Source organism: Mastigoproctus giganteus, chromosome 3 (assembly GCF_048544385.1).
Source record: "Mastigoproctus giganteus isolate SK-2022 chromosome 3, ASM4854438v1, whole genome shotgun sequence".
NCBI classification, from domain to species: domain Eukaryota; kingdom Metazoa; phylum Arthropoda; class Arachnida; order Uropygi; family Thelyphonidae; genus Mastigoproctus; species Mastigoproctus giganteus.
The window spans coordinates 164,619,327-164,639,673 of record NC_143577.1 but is presented as its reverse complement, the minus strand read 5'-3'; the positions used below and the strand labels follow the sequence as shown (position 1 = coordinate 164,639,673).

At 36.6% G+C, this 20,347-nt stretch overlaps 1 protein-coding gene across 1 annotated transcript in view; it reads right to left on the bottom strand.

Moving 5' to 3' along the window:
* LOC150088381 (phospholipid-transporting ATPase ABCA3-like) overlaps window positions 1-20,347 on the bottom strand; it is a 286,503-nt gene that overhangs the window by 110,435 nt on the left and 155,721 nt on the right. Inside the window, exon 10 of the mRNA XM_090369476.1 lies at window positions 12,249-12,403. Coding sequence (XP_090225602.1) covers window positions 12,249-12,403 — 155 coding nt within the window. The remainder of the gene's footprint in view (window positions 1-12,248; window positions 12,404-20,347) is intronic.

Here is a 20,347-nt window from a genome sequence, read left to right as displayed (position 1 = left end):
TGCACCAAGTTTTCATCTGAGATTGGTACACTCTTTACATCAGGCAAAAAGAAAAGAACTATCAGTTGAGCAATGATTATTAACTAGGTCAATCCTTGAATATGCAAGGGTTGATCTAGCTAATAATCATTGCTATGCAAATAATGAACTTGTGACCCAAATGGCAATCACCCCATGGCCTACAAATGTGTTCAAATTAAGAGATAACAACAGGGGGATAGGAGGGATGAACAGGGGGGTTGCATGAATACAAGAAGAGACTTTTCTCCTTTTAAGGGCAACAAAAGCTGCTCTAGCCTAATAGATCCGTTTTTCTATAGAGAGTTATTTTTTTGTTTGGCCTAAAATTATTTTACTTAAGCCTAAAGGCATTCTGTAGTTCAAGATCCTGATCCTATCAGACTTTGGAAATTCAGGAAAATAACACTGGTTTAGATGTTGTGCAAACAGGCCAAACAGCCAAATTGACAGCAAGCCAGATCAACAGGGGCTTGATTTTTATCCAGCAAAAGAGTTGAAGAAAGCTGAGTAATAAGAAATTTTGTAGAATAGGTCTTAGCAACATTAGCATAATGAGGAATTTTAGTAACATGTGAAAATGAACTTTACCTATACTTAAGGTGAATCTTACATGGGCATTATCTATTCAAAAGAAAAGTCAATTTCAATTTTACGATAATTACTCATATAAGTAAACAATGGAACTAAAGCTTGATTTTCTCTAGTGAAAGTTCAAAATGAAATCAAAAGTAATAAATTGATTGATGATGATATTTTTCAGCTGCACATTACTAGACAGCAGCAGGTTGAAAACTGCCAAAAATAATATTCAGCAGTTTCAGGTTCACCATAAAAATAATTCACATAACCAAATCCATCACACCATCAAGGTTGGATAGAGGTGGCAAGCACAAGCTGATTAAGTGAAAAACATTTCCTTTATTATTTATTCACTTTAATAAACATCAGATTTTATTAAAAAGATAACATTCCCCTTTCTTTGCACTTTTATTATTAGCATAATGATTACAGCCTGCAATTGTAGGCACCACTAAATCAGTCATAAAGTTCATCAGCCAGGATTCAGTATGGCAAATTACAACAAAAGAATCAGATAAAACGATATCTTCGAGTATAGAAAGTTTTCTCCTAAGCTTCTGATGTTTTGGCCAAAAAATTAAATTTGAAGAAAGTCATTACACTGTGCATATTATAAGTAGCTTGGGGCACTTACTTTACTTCTATTATTTGTAAAGAATGAGTAAAGTGTTTTGCTTTATTCAGTTTTGGTGGAAGAGAGAAACTACAATGATCCAATAATTACAGGTATTATATAGTGGTGGTTGGGTGGACATATTTCTATTTTGCAGGTGATTTAGTTGTGCCTGCAATTGCTGGCTATAATCAGTATGCCAATAATAGAAGTGCTAAGCACAGTATCCTCAAGTAGTTTGTATGAGTTCTTAATTATATCACTAATTATAGAACTAACGGCAATATAGGGAAGCAGCATGAAACCTGAATGATAAATCACTAGAAGATTCTCTTTGGAACGGTTTTGGCATATCAGAATACAAAAACGCATGACAGATAGCTCTACAAGACACAAAGGAATATTACCAGACATTCCCTAACATAAGAATATAGAAAATAATAAAAGAATAAAATAAATTTTAGACGGTTCAATTCAGCAGTCAGTTCAAAATTCATGTACAGTGCCCTATAAATAAGGCAAGTCAGCTTATGAGGTTCTGCAGTAAGGCAAAAAACCTGAAGAGAGCTATACCTTTGTTGATTCAATAGGATACTTCAAAGATAAAAATATCCAGCTTTTAAAAAATCTTGTAATACTCTGACACACTTTATTGACTCTTTCTTAGGCTCACACCACGACACCATGGTACTTGGTCAAAAACAGTGCCTTTCACTTTAATATAGTACGCTTCAGTTCATTAACCTTTAGGCTTTGCCACATTACCATACTATTCATCAAGGAACAAAATAACCAATAAAATATCATTATGCATCAAGGGTGAAAATTAAAGGTTTAATGTTGTAAACAGTATTGCTCAAATTAACAGTAACTTATAAAAATTTTTTCTTATTGACATTTCAAGCTTTAATTTTTAAATTGCAGTTAATTTTTTTTAACAATTAATTTTTTTTCTAAATGATCACCAGTATAAATATTAACAAAAAATGTTCATTATAATTTTAAAAAATGCACTGAGGTTAATTTTAATGTGGAGATTTTTTTTTTCTTTTTTCCAAATTAACAGAAACCTAATGCAGCCTATAAATTTTCATGTTTGCTAATTGTTATATACATGCTTACGATAAATTTCACTACTGATGGATTATGCATGTGATCTGTTGCTATAAATTATACTGTGGAATTTATACAAATGTTTTATAAATACAGAAACCCAAATCCATTACAGTATTTTGCATCTTCATTCTATAAAGCTATTAATAAGATAAATGATGTAACATCTCAAAAAGCCTCAATTATTGCTTATTATATTTGTGTAAAAAGTAGTACTTCCACTGCTAAAGAGGGATTGCATAAGTCCACAGCAATATGAATAATTTTGCAGTCACAAAAATGCTGCAAATTTTGAAAGCTTATAAAAAGCTACCTGACAGATGTTGATGGGGGAAAAAAAATCTGTGCCTCATGCTAAAAAATCATTACATTGTACGAGATTATCCACATGTTGGACAAGATTTTGCAGCTCCAGCAAATACTAAATTCTTATTTATTTTTAGCCATTTTATTGACTTAATTGTTATATTAAATTATTTTCTATAAGTAACTTTATAGTCCTAGTCAAGCTCCTTGGTTTAATTTGAATTTAGATAGCGATTTTGAATGTTAATACGTAATGTCAACAGATTTTACCATTCATTACTTGCAGCCATTGTTATACGATACGGAATAGCGTAACATATATCTCAAACTTGACAGCGTAAGATTTAATGTAAAACTAGATAATGAAATACACAGCACTGTATTAGAAATATGTTAGCTTAGTATAGTATTATCACAATTAATCAATTAAAAATTGATTAATCTTATTAAATTTCATTGTTAATTAAATTGCACTTAAACAGAATTAGGACCCAGACTAGAGCAGCAAAGAAACGAGCACAAAGTAGAGGTAGTACTGTGGCTCGGAGGAAAACCAAAGGGGGAAATTCTCCAACACATCACAGTCTAAAAAAATGTGCAAAACGTGAAATGTTTGCAGAGCTGTCTAGAACAGGACATCTAGATCTAGCCAAGGAAGATGTCTTTGTGTGTACTAGGTTGGTTATTTGGTTTTTAGGAGCATTAGCAACTAAGGCCATATTGCTCCGGGAATATGCGGTGGTCATTCCCTTGATCTTTCCGCATCCTCCGTATTTGGTGGTGATGGGCTCGAACCCCAGTCTAATCAAGAAGCGTGTGCTACGCACTGCTGCTCCTTCCCACCTGGCCACGGAGGCGCCATGTGTACTAGGTTCAGAGACTGAAGAAATTAGGTGCCAACTCAGTGTTCTGATGGGTATTTATGAGAGTTTGAGGTTTCGGTAGATTAATATGAGGGGCTCACATCAAGATTTCAGCTGCCAAACTCAATGCCAGAGCTCACTCCTATACATCAGACAACACAGCAGCAATCTCCAAGGCAGAATGCGCTGGTCCCACAGGAGCTAGTTATTGTCAGTGACTATTGTCAGGGAGATAGAACAGGGCCAGGGTTTGTCTGCCAGGAGCAAAAGTTGATGACGTTGTAGAGCAGATATCATCTTTTAAGAGCACAAAAGGTGATACTGTTGTACACGTTGGCACTAATGACCTTAAGAGTAAGACATCTGCAGATTTACATAATAAGTACAGGTCAATTTTGAAAAAAGTTGAGAGTTACGGTTAAATTTGAAAGTGTCTGCAATTCTGCCCAGACACTATAGGAGGGAGTATATGATGACTGCCTTGTCAATCAATTTGGCCCTGGAGAAATTGTGCAAGACTCATGGGGTAGAATTTATTTCAGCAGGTCTGTGCTTGCTAACAGAAGAGACTGCTTCTACAGGGAACAGGGATGGGATACACTTAAATAGAAAGGGTGCAAGAATATTTTCTGATGCTATCGAGGCAGTGTTAGGTGGGTCAGAAAACTGCTAGCTTGGGGAGGTTCACAGACAAAAAGATTAACAGTAGCTGCAAGCAGAAGCGAAAGTGATTCTTGCATTGCTTATATTGTAATGAGCAGCATCCTAGGGAGCAGGTTGCTGGGGATTTCAAGAGCTGCTGGGAGTCATCATGGAACAAGTAAATACATGGGCTGTGTTAGGGTAACTAAGAGTAAGAACAGGCGCATGTATATTTGCATGTACACCAATGCTAGAAGTACAGTAAATAAATTTGATGAATTTGAAGTGCTGGTCAAGACATCAAAGGCAGATATTGTTGGGATATCAGAGACATGGTGTCACACAGATATATGCGGCACAGAATTGGAATTTGGGGAGTACAATGTGTAGAGAAGGAATAGACAGAGTAGGAAGGGAGGAGGGGTTATGCTGTTAGTTAAGAACCACAAAATCTAAGGAAATGCATCCAGTTGATATTGGTGGGCAATGCAATGTTGAGTCAGTTTGGTGTGACATAAGCACTGGGAAAGCAAAAATGAGAGTAGGAGCGTGTTAGAGACCTAATGACTCTAATGAGTAGAACAAACAATTGTGCAGAGAAATAGTGGGGTAGTAAATCAAAATGTCTTGTAATAGGAGATTTTTTCTTTCTAGATATTGCCTGGAATTTGTGAATTGGTCAGTCACACAATAGCAAGGATTTTGTGGATTTATTGGAGGATTCTTTTCAACAGCAACATGTTGATATGGCAACCATAGGGAGTAATACTATTTATCTGATTATCAACAGTGATGATTCATGCATTAAGAATTTGTAGATAAAGGAACCACTAGGTGACAGTGATCACAGTGCACTGATGTGGGATTTACTTAAAGATGTAACTACGATCAAGGGCAAAGGAAAGGGTTATTGTTTTTGTTAAGTTGATTACAGTGGTCTCAGACAGTTTTTAAATTCTATACAGTGGGATCAACTGATAATGTTTAATACAACAAATTCTAAATGGGAAGACTTCAAGGAATTAACTGTGGAAGTTACTAAGCTTTTCATACCAAATAAGAAATACTGTTCAGATGAATTAACAAGGTTTGTGGCAGGGAAGAAAAATGTTTGGGATGCATATAAATTATAAGGTGACACAGAAGCCTATGGCAGATATAAGCTAGTCTGTAATCAAGTCACAAAAGAGGTTAGACAAGGGAAGGCTGATTACGAGAAATCCTTGGCAAAGGATGTAAAGAAAAACAACAAAGACTTCTTTATTTTAAATTCTAGAAGTAAAGGGAGGAATCAGATTGGTCCACTTGATGTTGATGATCCTGCTCAGATAGCTGACAAACTGAATGAGTATTTTGCATCTTCATTCACACGAGGAATTTAAGGATGGGGGAGGACAGAAGTTTACTAAACTCTACCAGGGAGCTAAATGATTTTGTAATTATGGAGAGCAAAATTAAGGAGAAATTGTTGAAGTTAAACATAAAAAAGGCACCTGGGGCAGATGGAATATATCCAGTTATATTGAGTAAGGTAGCGAGGGAAGTTAGCAAACCCTCAGCCATAATTATGAGGGCATTCTGAGATTCAGGGAAGGTCCCTTTGGACTGGAGATGTGCAAATGTATCCCCAATACAAAAGTGCTCAAAGGGTGACACAAATAATTATAGACCTGTTAGTTTAACTTCTGTTTCAGTGAAAATAATGGAGTCACTGGTTAAAGAAGTGATGCAGGATCACCGAGACAAGACTGCAGTAATAGTTCCCACACAGCATGAGTCTGTTAAGGGGAAGTCTTGTCTGACCAATATGATTGGATACTACGATGTGGTCACAAAGGAACTGGATGCAAAAAATAATTTTGATATCATATACTTGGATTCCAGGAAAGCTTTTGATATTGTTGCACATGGAAGATTGCTTTGCAAATTGGAGCAGTATGGCATTAAGGGCAAGTTGCTGCAAATGGATAAAGGGATGGTTGAGTGAGAGACTACAGAAAGTGGTAATACTCTCTGCTCTACGTGGACTAATCTACATAGACTATTGTTATTAGTGGAGTCTCCCAGGGTTTGGTGCTGGACCCATTGTTGCTTTGTGTATTTATCAATAAGATCGATGAAGGTATATCAGGCTGAATGTCCAAGTTTACAGATGATACAAAGGTTCGCAGGGTTCTTAATGACAGTAAAGACAGTATGATATTGCAACAGGATCTATAAAAGTTAGGCAGATGGGCTGAGAAGTTGCAGCTAATGTTTAACTTTGACAAATACAAAGTACTGCATATGGGTAGCAGTAACCCAAAAGAAACGTACCAACCATGTGGTATTACACACAGAGGTGGAAAATGAAAAAGACCTGGGAGTAATTGTGCAATCAGATATGAATTTCTCTGAGTAATGCAGATGGGCTGCCAGAGCAGGTCATGGAGTTTTGTCAGTGATATATTGGAATAATGATATATTGGAACTAGCAGAGACAAGTAGGTGATTATTCCCTTGTATAATGCAATGATCAGGCCACACCTTGAATTCTGCGTACAGGTCTGGAGGGCTCATTTTAGGAAGGATGTAGAGTTGCTAGAAAGAGTACAGAGAAGGGCAACAAGATTGGTGAGAGGAGTTCTGCAAGTTGCAGCATCTGGATACTGGGCACCTGCAAGGTGACCTGATTGAGGTGTATAAGGCCTTAAATGGATTGAGTAGGCTCAATGCTGATGGGATACTTCCATTTGTCCAGATTAAGAACCTGATGGGGCATAGATTCAAATTGAGGAAAGACAGTTGTAGAATAGATGTGCAGAAGTTTGCCTTTAGCCTGCAAGTCGTTGATTGCTGGAACAGATTTCAATCTCTTGTTGCGGAAGTTGATAGTTTAAATAAATTTAAGGCTGAATTAGACAAACATTTGGAGTGACCAGATGGGTGAAATGTGAAATGATATTTTTTTTGGCTGATGCTTTATAAGCTTGATTTCTTGCATCATATGCCTCAACTAATGCTAATACCAATCTCATTGTTCTTATTTCTTAATTCTTTCCAAAAACTGTAAAGAATCGACAAAAGTCTCAGAATTCATCACAATTTGACAGACAGTGGAAATATTTGATTTTCAGCAATAAAACAATGTCAACCCCTAATCACTCTACAATACCAGCGTATTTTGCATGGCACAGACCAAGTAAAAGATCAGGACCTTGCAATGACTAAAATATTCTTTATGATTTAGTAATATTTCAGTGGTAACTGATTAGATCATTCTCACGGGAAATTAAATACAAATGCTCATTTTGATAGGAATGCAGATGAATACCACCCCTTCCAAGATCCATATGCACCAATGCATCTAGTGAAGGGGGATAACACAAATGTAAATTTAAAAAGGACAATTGCAGAATAGATGTGTGGAATTTATGCAGAAGTTTGCCTTTTTTTTTGAATAACCTTGCTTCCCTTTGCCAATACTAATACAAAAATTTTTTTTTTTTTTTTTTTTATGAAAACCAGACACACGAGAGGTATTAGAACCTATAATACTTAGTACCATGATTGGGTTGGAGGTTGGGAAGACGAAAAAAGATATTGGTTAACATTAGAATTGAACTTCTGTAGACTGTAATTTTCAGGAAAGACATATAAAGGAAGGTTTCACAAGAATATGACAGCTGAATGAATACACAAGGAAAATGAAAAGTTTGTTCCGTGAGTTTGAAATTGGACAGTAAATAGATGTTGGCTGGTAGCAGCACATGTTCGGACTGTTTTGAAAGAGAGAGAGAGAAAGTGGTAATTATAGAAGCCAATTTAGAAGAACAGTGCCCATGGAAGTATCTGTAGAAAAAGCATGCAGCAGAAACAGAACATCTATGAGAGAGAGAGAGAGAGAGAGAGAGAGTGGAGAGACTCTGTTAGAGATGAGTCATTAATTAACCTAATTGCCCTGTTCTGAATGGAATCCAGAAGCCTGAGAGAAGTTTTGGGGGACACTGCCCCAGATGTGGGAACAATATTCCATGGTAGGGCAGATTTGCGATTTGTACAGAGTGAGCAGCTGTTTGGTAGAAAAGTAACATGAGAGCCAAAGAGAAAAACCAAGTTTTTTTAGATGCAGAGGAAGTGATATTTGAAATGTGCTTGTGCCAAGAGAGATTAGAAGTCAAGGTAATCCACAAAAGAGATATATCATCTTGCCTAGAAATCAGTGTCACCAACGATAAGCATAGGAGCAGAAGAATCCTTTTTGCGAGATATAAGACAAGACTGAGTTTTAGAAGGATTAAAATCAACTAAGTTGTCTCTGCCCCACTGGAGAATTACCTGGAGATTGGCATTTAAGGAATTGGTAGCTGATATTTGAAAAGTTGAAGCTGATTGAGCAGGGCAAGGTTTTTCAAAATGGAATGCAATGTACTATTATCGACAAAACTATGGATAGGATTTCCAGTCAATGGAATATTTGTACAGAGTGAACAGCTGTTTGGAAGAAAAGTCATGCCTAGAGCGAAAGAGAAAACCAAGTTTTTTAGATGCAGAGGAAGCAATATTTGTAATGTGCTTGTGCCAAGAGAGATTAGAAGTCAGAGTAATCCCCAAAAGAGATATATCATTTTACCTAGAAATCAGAGTGTCACAAAAGATAAGCATAGGAGCAGAAGAATTCTTTTTGTGAGATATAAGACATGACAGAGTTTTAGAAGGATTGAAATCAACTAAGTTGTCTTTGCCCCACTGGAGAATTACTTGGAGATCGGCATTTAGGGAATTGGTAGTGGATATTTGAGAAATTGAAGCTGAGCAGGGTGAGACTTCTCAAACTGGAATGTAATGTGCTATCATCAGAAAAACTATGGATAGGATTTCCAGTCAATGGAAGAAGGTTATTAATATACAAGAGTGGGGGAAAGAACTGAACAATTTGGGGGACACCAGCATTAGTGGAGAAGTTAGGAGACAGAGAACCATCAACCATCACCCTCAGTGAGCGATCAGAGAGAAAACTGGATAACCAATTGCAAAAAATAGTTGGCAAACCATAAGATGGAAGTTTATTTAGAAGACCTTTATGCCAAACACGAATAAAAGACTTTGAGAAGTCAAGCGCAACTGCTTGTGTTTCACCAAACTTTTCCATTGAATTTGTCCATAAATTAGTAAAATAAGCCAGAATATCATCAGTGGATCGACACTGATGGAATCCATACTGGTGATTGTTGAACAGACGGAAGATTCCAAGATAATTTAAGAGTTGGCTGTTAATTGATTTCTCCATTATTTTAGAAAGAGTATAAGTAATTGCAATGGGACATTAATTAGATGGGAATGATTTGTCACCTTTTTAGGATGGCTGGATATGAGCAAATTTCCAAAAGCAGAAGGAAAGACACCTTTGGAATAAGAAAGTGAAAAAAGGCAGCAAAGAACAGGAGTAAGTTCAGGAGCACAGGTTTTGAGAATAAGTGGAGAAATACCATCAGGAACTGTGGCTTTTTAGCATCGAGATTCGTCAAAATCCTTCTGATGGAAGACCACAGGAGGCATTGAATGGAGCATGTTGGGAAGTGTTTTACCAAAATCATTAATACATGAGTGGGAAGAAACGTGGGATGCTAGCAGGTCAGCTTTATCCTCAGCTGAAGTGACAATAGAATCATCTTGTTTTGACAGAGGTGGGGGCAGAGATGAGCAAAAGTTTTTGCCAATAGCTCTGGAAAGAGACAAGAATGCTCTGCTAAAATTAGGGCAAGAAGAAAGTTTTCTACTCTTAGCCTGTTCAAAATCTAGTTTGGATTGATTAATAACTGTTTGACAATTGTTGCAAGCTTTTGTGTAGGCAAAAAATGAAACTGAAGGATTGTAAACAAGCTAATTACGATATGCAACATTCTTCTCTTGAACAGCCTTAGTGCATTTATTGGAAAACCAAGGCTTAGATAAAGGACGAGATTTTAATGTGGAGCGTGGAAGAAAGGATTCCATTCCTACAAGAATAATTTCACTGACACGATCTGAGCAAACGTTGACATTAGAAGTTTTGAAACAGTAATTTGACCAGGGAAAAGAAGAAAAGAAATCTCTCAGGTCATCCCATTCTGCATCCCTGCAATGCCAAATAACATGAGATTGGGAATAGCCATGAGATAAAGGCTCCATTGGAGAAGAGACAGACTAAAATCGTGATCTGAGGTGCCTAAAGGACCACTGACTTCGACCATGTACTTAGAAGGGTTGTTTGTGAGAAAAAGATCAAATGCATTGGCTGTATGGTTATTGTCCAGTATTCTGGTAGGTAAATGAACAATCTGTGCAAGGCCATTAGTAATTGCAAAAGCCTCAGCATCTCGAGATGCTGAGGCATCATGTGTGATTAGAAAAACGGAAGCCAGCTGGAGTTGTGAACGTTAAAATTACCAAGGAAAATTACCTCACTGTTGGGGGAAAGTTGGACTGGAGAAAGTAAAGTTGAAAAGAGAGTAAGTCAAAGAGTTCCAAGTGGTTAGAGGAGTTGGGAGAATGGTAGAGACATCAGATGAATTTGACAGAATAATGTAGAGAGATTTTAAGCCAGAAAAGATCGAAAAGAGGAGATTACAAATTGCCAAGTCTCTGACAGGGAATATCGGAATGAACATATGCAGAAGCACCACCTTTGAGGCGAAAGGAATCATACAGTGAATAATTTGGGCAACTATGATGAGCAGTGGTTGAATCAGCCGATAACCGAGATTCTGTCAGAAAAAGTACATGGGGTTTAGCAGACTGTAAGTGGAAATGGGCATCACTGAGATCAGAACTGAGACTATGTATATTTGTGAAATGAACTAGGAAGTGTTTGGGAGGTTCACAGATAAGTTTGTTCTATTAGTTTAACAATTCATGGTGTATTCAATAGTAAGAAAAAGTGTGGGGGAGGGGACATGATATATGAAGTAATGAAATTTTTGGATATGGTGTACACATTATTATTATTAGCCATATGTTGCAAGGAAGCCTGAGGCTTATGCTGCACCAGCCAAAAAAAAAAAAAAAAAAATCCTGCATTACCCTGAGAGAGAGAGAGAGAGAGAATTAGAAGGGAATCACCAAGAAATCAAGAAAGAGAAGAATGATGATATCCAGCTCAGGATCCTGGGTTTGCCAAGCCCATACTCACCAGATGTGAGCCCCTGGGAAAATGGTAAGAATATACCCAGATCTTTGACATAATGTGGCCTCTACAATGCCCCCTCCATACACACTACTCAGACTCCCTCCAGTCACTATTTCACAGAGTAGAGGTAGCAAGATTATACACTAGATGACCCAGAAGCCTCCTAGACAGTTACCAATAGGTTTGTTCCGGCATACTAAATAGCAGCCCACCTGCGAACACTGATTTAGAGCAGTACCCTCAAAATGTAAGGAAGTTTGGATCTCACCATGGTGTTCATCACAACCTCAAAAGATATCAATCATACTACATGATGGAAGAGATGGGGAAGGGTTGACAGGAGCATAGCTCAAGAGACTAAACATGCGTTCCACCACTTCAAGCCTCCAATAAGCAAAGTGGTGGTATTGCACTAGTTGATGAGAGTCATCTACCACCTAGTATTGCCTGGTAACACAGAGGGGCGTCATTCCTACATGTGGTGTGGGCATCACACCTCGACCCCTGCTTATGTTGGTTCATACCTGGGTGGTTAACCACAGTCTGCTTGCGCATGGGAGTTATACCCAGGATTAACTAAGCATAAATACCTTCATTATTAAATAGATCAGAAAGTAATAAGGACTAAGGGTATCCAATAAAATAATAATTTAATGATTTTTTTTTTCCCTTAAAAGTTTAATGTTACATTTACACCAAGCATTGTTATTAATCTGAAAAAATTATATTCTCTAAAACTATTCCAGAGTATATTTTTTTAATAATGATTAGCCTATTTTTGCTTCTTAATGTTCATACTGTATATCATTTGTAAGAAAAAAGACTAAAATTGCTCAACTGCCATTGAGCAATTAAAGCTTGAAATATTAATAACAAAGAAAATTGGGGCATTTGCTATTAATTTAAGTGGTACTATATGAAAAGTTTACTTCTTAATGAAACATAAGAAGTTAAAGGAACTTACTCCAGCAAAAATCTTCAAATGTTCTTCTACGGTAAGAGTATCATATAAGGCATTGTGCTGAGGGCAGAGACCAAGGCTTCTACGAGCTAATTTTGTATTTTCCACAATGTCATACCCATTAATAATAGCAGTACCACTGGAGGGAGGATAAAGACCTAACAAAAAAAGAACATTGGCATTATCAAGTGCAACAAATTAATTCTACAAAAGTCAAAATATTTTTGTGTATCATGGGTCAACTGCTAGCAAAACAGGAACCTGGCTAACATTCTAATATTGGTTTATCACAATGTAAACATGAGGCTATTCTGCGATGTCATTAGCATTAGTAGAGGCACACGATTAAAAAAAAAAGCAAGCTTATATAGCATCAGCCAAAGAAAAGAAAAACCCTTCCCATTTCATCCATCCATTCACTCCAAAAGTTTGTCTAGTTCAGCTGTGAATTGATTTAAGCTGTCAACTTCCACAACAACGACAGATGGAAGTTTCTTCCAGCAATCAACCACCCACTGGCTAAAGGCAAATTTCTGCACATCTGTTCTACAACTATCTTTCCTCAGTTTGAATTTATGCCCCTTCAGTTATGGATTCTGAGCAAGAGGAAGAATCCCATCAACACTGAGGTTGCTCAAACCATTCAAGACCTTATACACTTCAATCAGATCACCTCATCATGGTATGTGATAATTGAAGAGTGCCTCATGGTATGTCAAGCAGTTGCTTATAACATGGAACATTAGTCAATTACAATAGTTCCAATATAAATTTGAAATGATTTTATTGTGACTGTAGTGCAAACAACAATTTTTTTTATAATTATTTAAATTTAATTTAAATACAAGTGATTTGAGAGAAGCATTAATGATTATATATATTAGAATTCAAATGTTTATATTAAAGTATTCTTAAGCATGTTTTTATGGATATCAGTGAATATATATTAGTGTTTGATATTCATAATCAAGTATTCTTCAACATATTTCTGTGGTTTGTTTATGCCATTTTTTTATTTTAATATAATTTCATGATAGTATAATTTTAAAGCAAAACTGGAAGAGAGTTACAAATTTCCTAATGGAAGAAAAAAAGTGACTAGCCAAAGAACAAAGAGAGCTCAGGTTGCAGAAGTCTGAATAGCCGATAATACTAGGAATGTAAATTTCAGCATTTTTTTTTTATTGAAAGCTGAAGTTGTTGTTCAGTGGACTGCATATTTTTTGATTGGCATCTGCATTTTGCTTGCTGGGTTCGGTTTCCATGTGGTGTCATCCTGAGTTAAAGAAAAGTGAAACTTGGAAATATTCATCAATTGTTTATATTTTTCCTTTAACATCTTTTTAATTACTACCATAAGTGTCCAAAAATTAATATTGGGTTAGCTTGCCAACGTGGTTCCTCGTGTCATCCTACAGGTAAACTGTTTCATTGTTTTTTTGCTGCCACAAGCCCACATGCCAGGACTGATGAGGTGAGTTTTCTTTTACCAACTCAATAATCTAGTATTGTGGCTCTCACATCTGGTGAGTATGGGTTTGGCATACCCAGGGTCCTGAGCTGGATATCATCATTCTTCTCTTTCTTGGTGATTCCCTTCTACTTCTGTCTCTCTCTCTCTCTCTCTCGGGATAATTCAGAAAATTTTTTTTTTTTTTTTTTTGGCTGGTGCAGCATAAGCCTCAGGCTTCCTTGCACCATATGTCTAATAATAATAATAATAATACAGATAGTTATCATTATTAGCTGGAATACTCTCTGTTACATTTTTTTTATCCTAAGTGCAAAGACTGGCACTAAGAACTGATCTTTGTGATATCCCATCTTTATGGACAACTCTTCAAGGACAGTGGATTATAATAATGCACTTGAAAAGTTCTGTTTTAGAGAAAACTCTGTATAACTAGTGGCAGCCCCAAAGTTCTGAGGAATACAGATTTTTAAGAATGCCATAGTGTCAGGTAGTATCAAAGGCTTTTTCAATGTCTAGGCAGACTGACAAAATATTCATTTTGGATAAATGCATTTTGTATGTTGAATTCTGCCTTAATCATAAGGTCAAGCATTGATCAATTTTTTTGGAAGCTGTACTGGTTCTAGAATCTCGATCAGTGATGATCGAGATTCTAGATACCATACTAATCAATTGTTAATCATTTTTTTCCAATGTCTTATAAAGGCAACTGCTAAGAGATACTATTCAACAGTTTTGTGGATCTCGTGATCCTTTCCAGGTATAGGAAAGGCTAAGACTATTCCGTGGTGCCAAGAATGAAGCCTTCTGAAAGCTGCCTTTGCCATTCCGTCTTAGAATAGGCACTGATACCGGAAGGGATTTACTTCAGTTTTTTTTTTTTTTTTTTTTTATTTTGTTCCAGATTTTTCTACTGTCTGTATTCTTTTTAATAGTGGATGCAAATCAGATCTACTAGTTTTTTTTTTTTGAAGTGGGACTATCAGCAGAGTGTTTCTAGCACCATTCATTTCACATTGCTTTTAGGTGTCTGCTGTGGAGATGAGAGCATGGATCTAGCCCAATTAGCAATTGACATGGATAGGGGTACAGTGACAGCCATTTGTAATATCAACTAGTATTTCTTAGTTGCTGCAGCATAAGTGAGTTTTGGCATGTTAAGCATAACTAACTTCCTGGTAGGTAACCTTTTGTTCAACCTTGTATTTTTTAATCTTTTTTTCCTACTCTCCAGAGTTTGCAAGCTTTTGAGAAGTCTGATTCCTGGCCTTGACAGTTTGGCATTGCAGCATTTCTGCAGTGTAGTCCATTTGTGTATGGGCTTTGGAGCCACAGTGCAGGCAGCCAGTGTCAAAAAAAAAAAACCAATATGTCTCCTTTATTGTCTTTTTAACACTTGTAACATCTGAGTGGATTGTGTATATAGGAACAACATATGCAACAATTGAGGTACCTGGCTTTGATACACAATAGTAAGAATAATGTTTCTAGTAGGAACAAGTTCATCTTTTTTGATCATTATTTGTTTTCCTTGAGTGACTTTCTGATCTTTTAATTCCTGAATTAGCTTGTCTTCAGAGACATTCATCAGGTCCTATTTTACAATTATCCCTTGGAATAATTTAGTGTAGCATGAGGGGGATAACCTGTATAGGTATTTTGCCAAAAGTTGGTATTTCTAGTAGAGCCTGAGAATGTTGATGGTTAGCTGTTTAAATCAGTAAATCTCCAGATCTGAGTCTTTTCACCTTTTTTTGGTGAGCCAGCCAAGTTTTCTAAAAATGACTGGTTCATCAAAAATGTGATCCATTTTTCCTTGTCTGAATTTAGCAATATCCATTTTTCCTTGTCTGAATTTAGCAATATCCATTTTTCCTTGTCTGAATTGTATATAGCAATAACTCGGGTCAGATCATTCAGGCACGTTAAGGTAAGGTTACCAGAAGGGCACAAGAATATAAAAAATGTCGTTTTCATAGAAGTATTATAGAGACCATATTTTTTTTTTGTTAGTTGTTGCCACATCGGCTTCTGTGGCCTTACTGCACCCCCCAAAGTTTTTTGCATTTTATTCTGATCCAAGCCCGAGGCAGGATTTGAACCCTCAACCTTTGGAGAGACTACTACATTCGGAAAGATGGTGAAACAAAAGAAAATTTATAAGTTTCCTCAGATACAAAAATTGAGAAAGGATTCAATGCGTACTGGCTTAACTGCTCACAACAAAACATGGACTACATTTCTTTAGGACAGCTAGAGAAAGACTGCTACCAATTGAGAAATTTTCACAACGGGTACTGCAAGAAATGAGAAAGGATTCAACGTGTACTGGCTTAACTGCTCATGATTAAACACAGACATTTCTTTAGGACGGCTAGAGAAAAACTCTGCTACCTTGAAAAATTTTTGCAATGGGTACAGCTAGTGATTAGAGTTAAAAGTAAATCAATATTGCAAAAATGATTCATTATATTTCCTCTTTTTTGTATGTGCAGGTAATTCTTGTGTCATTTTACTACTTCCTGATATTCCGGCATCCATCTCATCATCTTATTTTCCAGTTTTGTATTTTTTAACTAAATTTAACCATTTCTCCAAAATGATAATTAAATTTATTATATTTTAAATTTTCAGTACTATTGAAATTCAAATATTGTTATGCACTATGAGAAAGCAATGCTTAACTCACACAAAGAATGTTTAAGATTCATGTGCAAATCAACAATCGGATCACCCTCTATGAATAACAACTGAGCTGCTTTCGATTATGTGTTTGGAACAGCAATTGTTTAGTACAAAGGTTACCAGGAAAGTTTTGCAATACATTAGTTCTAAGAACAGTAGAGACTTTAGGTGAGTGTTATTTCAAAGTATAGCATTGTGGTTGTAAAATGAAATTCATGTAGTTATATAATACAATTTTGCAAGGAGGTTTGTCAACAGACGAATGCATAAATGAAATGCATTTCTTCTAATTTTCATTTACATTTCTTCTAATTCATATTTACCACTAAATCATAACATCATACCATTACTCTCAATACCTCTATTGGATACTCATCATAATTGTACAGACTTGGCCAGCGACGTTGTGCAACCATAATTTTTTAAGTGTGATTCAGATTCTGATTGTTGTGTCGGTCCATACTCTCGACTGCAAGTGCAGGTGCAAAACTGTAAATTGTTGCCTTTTCAAGAAAGGGTGATTAGTAACTCCATTTGCCTTATCAAAATTTTTATTTTTCTTAATTTTCTGCAAACCCTAAAATTTTTAAGCGACCCCCTGGGGGTAATTACCCCCCTAGTTTAAGAAGCCCTGGTCTAAAGTTATTAAATGAATAGTCAAAGGTGTCATACTGAGTGGTGAAGCATAAAGATACAGAAGTGCACAAATTTCAATGACAATGGTTCCACCTCATGTGACTACTAAATATGGCAATGTTCTTGTATATTCCCTGTCTCGTGGACTTCTCTGACCTTGTTCAGTTGTCCTGGAGTATAAAAGAGTTAAAAAAAAATTCCCATAGAAAATAAATGAATAACATCAGGATTTGTTATGGGTCACACTAATGGACTTTTCACAAATGTGCTTCACTTTTGTATTAATTAATAATACATAACTTTAATTACAATCATAATAACATACAATCCTAATACATGGGCTGTGTTAGAGTAAGAACACGTTCTGCTATACTTGAATGTACACCAATACTAGGAGCACAGTAAACAAATTTTTATAAATATAAAGTGCTAGGCAAGTGCATCAAATGCATATATTGTATGGATATGAGAGAGAGACACGGTATCACTCGGATATAAGGGACGAAAAATTTGAATACGGCGGGAGTACAATGTACAGAAAGGAGACAGGACAGTGGGAAGGGGGAGGTTATGCTCTTAGTTAAGAAGCACAAAACTAAAGCAGTGCATCCAGTGACCAGTGCAATAATGAGTCAGCCATAAGCAAAAATGAGAGTAGGAGCAGTGTGTCATAGGCCAAATGACTGTGATGAGTACAACAAACAACTGTGCAGAGAAATAGACTATGCCAGTAAACTAAGATGTCATATAATGGGGGATTTTAACCTTCCATATATTGACTGGAACTTGTGAGTTGGTCACTCACACACTAGCAAGACTTCTGTGGATTTACTGGATGACTGTTTTCTATGGCAGCAGGTTAGAGAGGTAACAAGAGAGAGCAATACTCTTGATCTGATTATCAACAGTGATTCTTCATGCATTAAAATCTGCAGATGAAAGAACCACTAGGTGGCAGTGATCACAATTTATTGATGGTGGATTTACTTAAAGATTTAACTACCATGAAGGATTTTTGGTTTTGTAAAGGAGACTACAGAGATCTCAGACAGATTTTGAATTCTGTACAGTGGGACAAATTGATGATGTTACCAATGACAAATTCTAAATTGGAAACATTCAGGGAAATAGAAAATACTAGGCTTTTCATACCAACTAAGAAATACTGTTCAGGGTGTAAACCTATATGGATGTGAGATGAACTGTTGAGACCAGTTGTTGTTATTTGGTGTTTAGGAGCATTAGCAACTAAGGCCATATTGCTCCAGGGATATGCGGTGGTCATTCCCTGACCTTTCCACATTCTCCATATTTGGTGGTCACTGGCTCGAACCCCGGTCTGATTAAGAAGCGTGTGCTACACGCTGCTGCTCCTGCCCACCTGGCTACGGAGGCACCGTTGAGACCAGTAGCAGAGAAGAGAATAAAAATGCATGGGATTCACATAAACTATCAGGCGACATAGAAGCCTATGGTAGATAGAAAGTAGTTTTCAATGAAGTCACAAAGGAAGTTAAGGCAAGCAAAGGCAGATTACAAAACATCACTGATAAAGAATACCAAGAAAAGCAGCAAAGATTTCTTTACTTATATTAACAGTAGAAGGAAGCGGTTGAATCACACCAGTCCACCGATATGGATTTCACTGTTTTTAAACATTGATAAACTTTTCTGGAAAACTGAGCAGGTTTAAGGGGGAGGGGAAGCCAGATGCTGATACACCCACTCAGCTTGCTGAGCAGGTTTATCAACATTTAAAAACAGGCTGAATAAGTATTTCGAATCTACAATGTTTAAAAACAGGCTAAATAGGTATTTTGCATCTATAATGTTTAAAAACAGGCTAAATAGGTATTTTGCATCTACATTCAAACATGAAGAATTCTTTAAGGAATGGGGATGTCAAAAGTTTATCAAACTCTAACAGTGAGATGAATGATTTTGTGATAACTGAGAGGAAATTAGAAGAGAAATTGTTGAAATTAAACGTAAAAAAAGGCACCTGGAGTGAATGAGATCTACAAATCATATTAAGGAAGGCAGCAAAGGAGATAAGCAAACCCTTAGCCATAATTATGAGAGCATCTCTGGATTCAGGGGAAGTCCCTATGGACTGGAGATGTGCAAATATATCCCCAATTCACAAAAGGGGACCAAAGAGTGAATGAGTATTTACAACCCTGTTAGTTTAACTTCTGTTCCAGGGAAAATAATGGAGTCACTAATTAAAGAAATAATGCGGGACCATCTAGACAAAAGTGCAGTTATCTTAAAAAACCCAACCTGTGACTGAAGTCACAGGTTGGGTTTTTTAAGAGTTCTTGTCTGACCAATCTGAATGGATAGTATAATGCAGTGACAAAGGAACTTGATGCAAAAAAATAATTTAATATCATATACTTAGATTTCAGGAAATCTTTTGATACTGTTGCACATAAAAGACTGCTGTACAAATTGGAGCAGTGTGACATTAAGGGAAATTTGTTGCTGTGGATAAAGGGATGATTGAGCGATAGAAGCCAGAGGGCAGTTATCAATGGAGGTGGCTCTTCCTGGATTAATGTTGTTATGGGAGGCTCACAGGACCTATTGCTGTTTTCTGTATTTATTAATAATATTGATGAGGCTCTATCAAGCTTAATGCCTAAATTTGCAGATGATAAAAAGGTCGACAGGGTAGACAACAGTAATGAAGGTATGTTGCAGATAGGCTGAGAAATGACATTTGAAGTTTAATGCTGACAAATGCAAGGTACTGCATATGAGTAACAGTAATCCCAGAATAACATACCAACTGTGTGGTACTACACTTGGAGTAGCAGCAAATGAAAAGAACCTGGAGGTAATTGTGCAGTCTGATATGAAGTTCTCTGAGCAGGTAAGGTAGACAGGCTGCCAGGACAGCACATCGGGTCTTGTCAATGATATACAGGAATTTTGGTAACAGGGATAAGGAGGTGATTATTCCATTTTAACGTGCAATGGTCAGGCTACATCTTGAGTACTGCATACATTTTAGAAAATATCATTTTAGGAAGGATGTAGAGCTGCTGGACGGGTACAGAGAAGAGCAATGAGATTGGTGAGGGAAACAAAGGGGTACGCTTACCAAGAAATGCTTCAGTTCTGCAAATTGCTGCATCTAGGGACTAGGCACTATGAGGTAATCTGATTAATTTATTTAAGGCTTTGAATTGCTTGAGCAAACTTAATGCTGATGGGATTCTTCCTCTTGTTAGAGATTATGCAAATGAGGGGACATAAATTCAAACTGAGGTGAAGAAGTTCGTCTTCAGCCAATGGACAG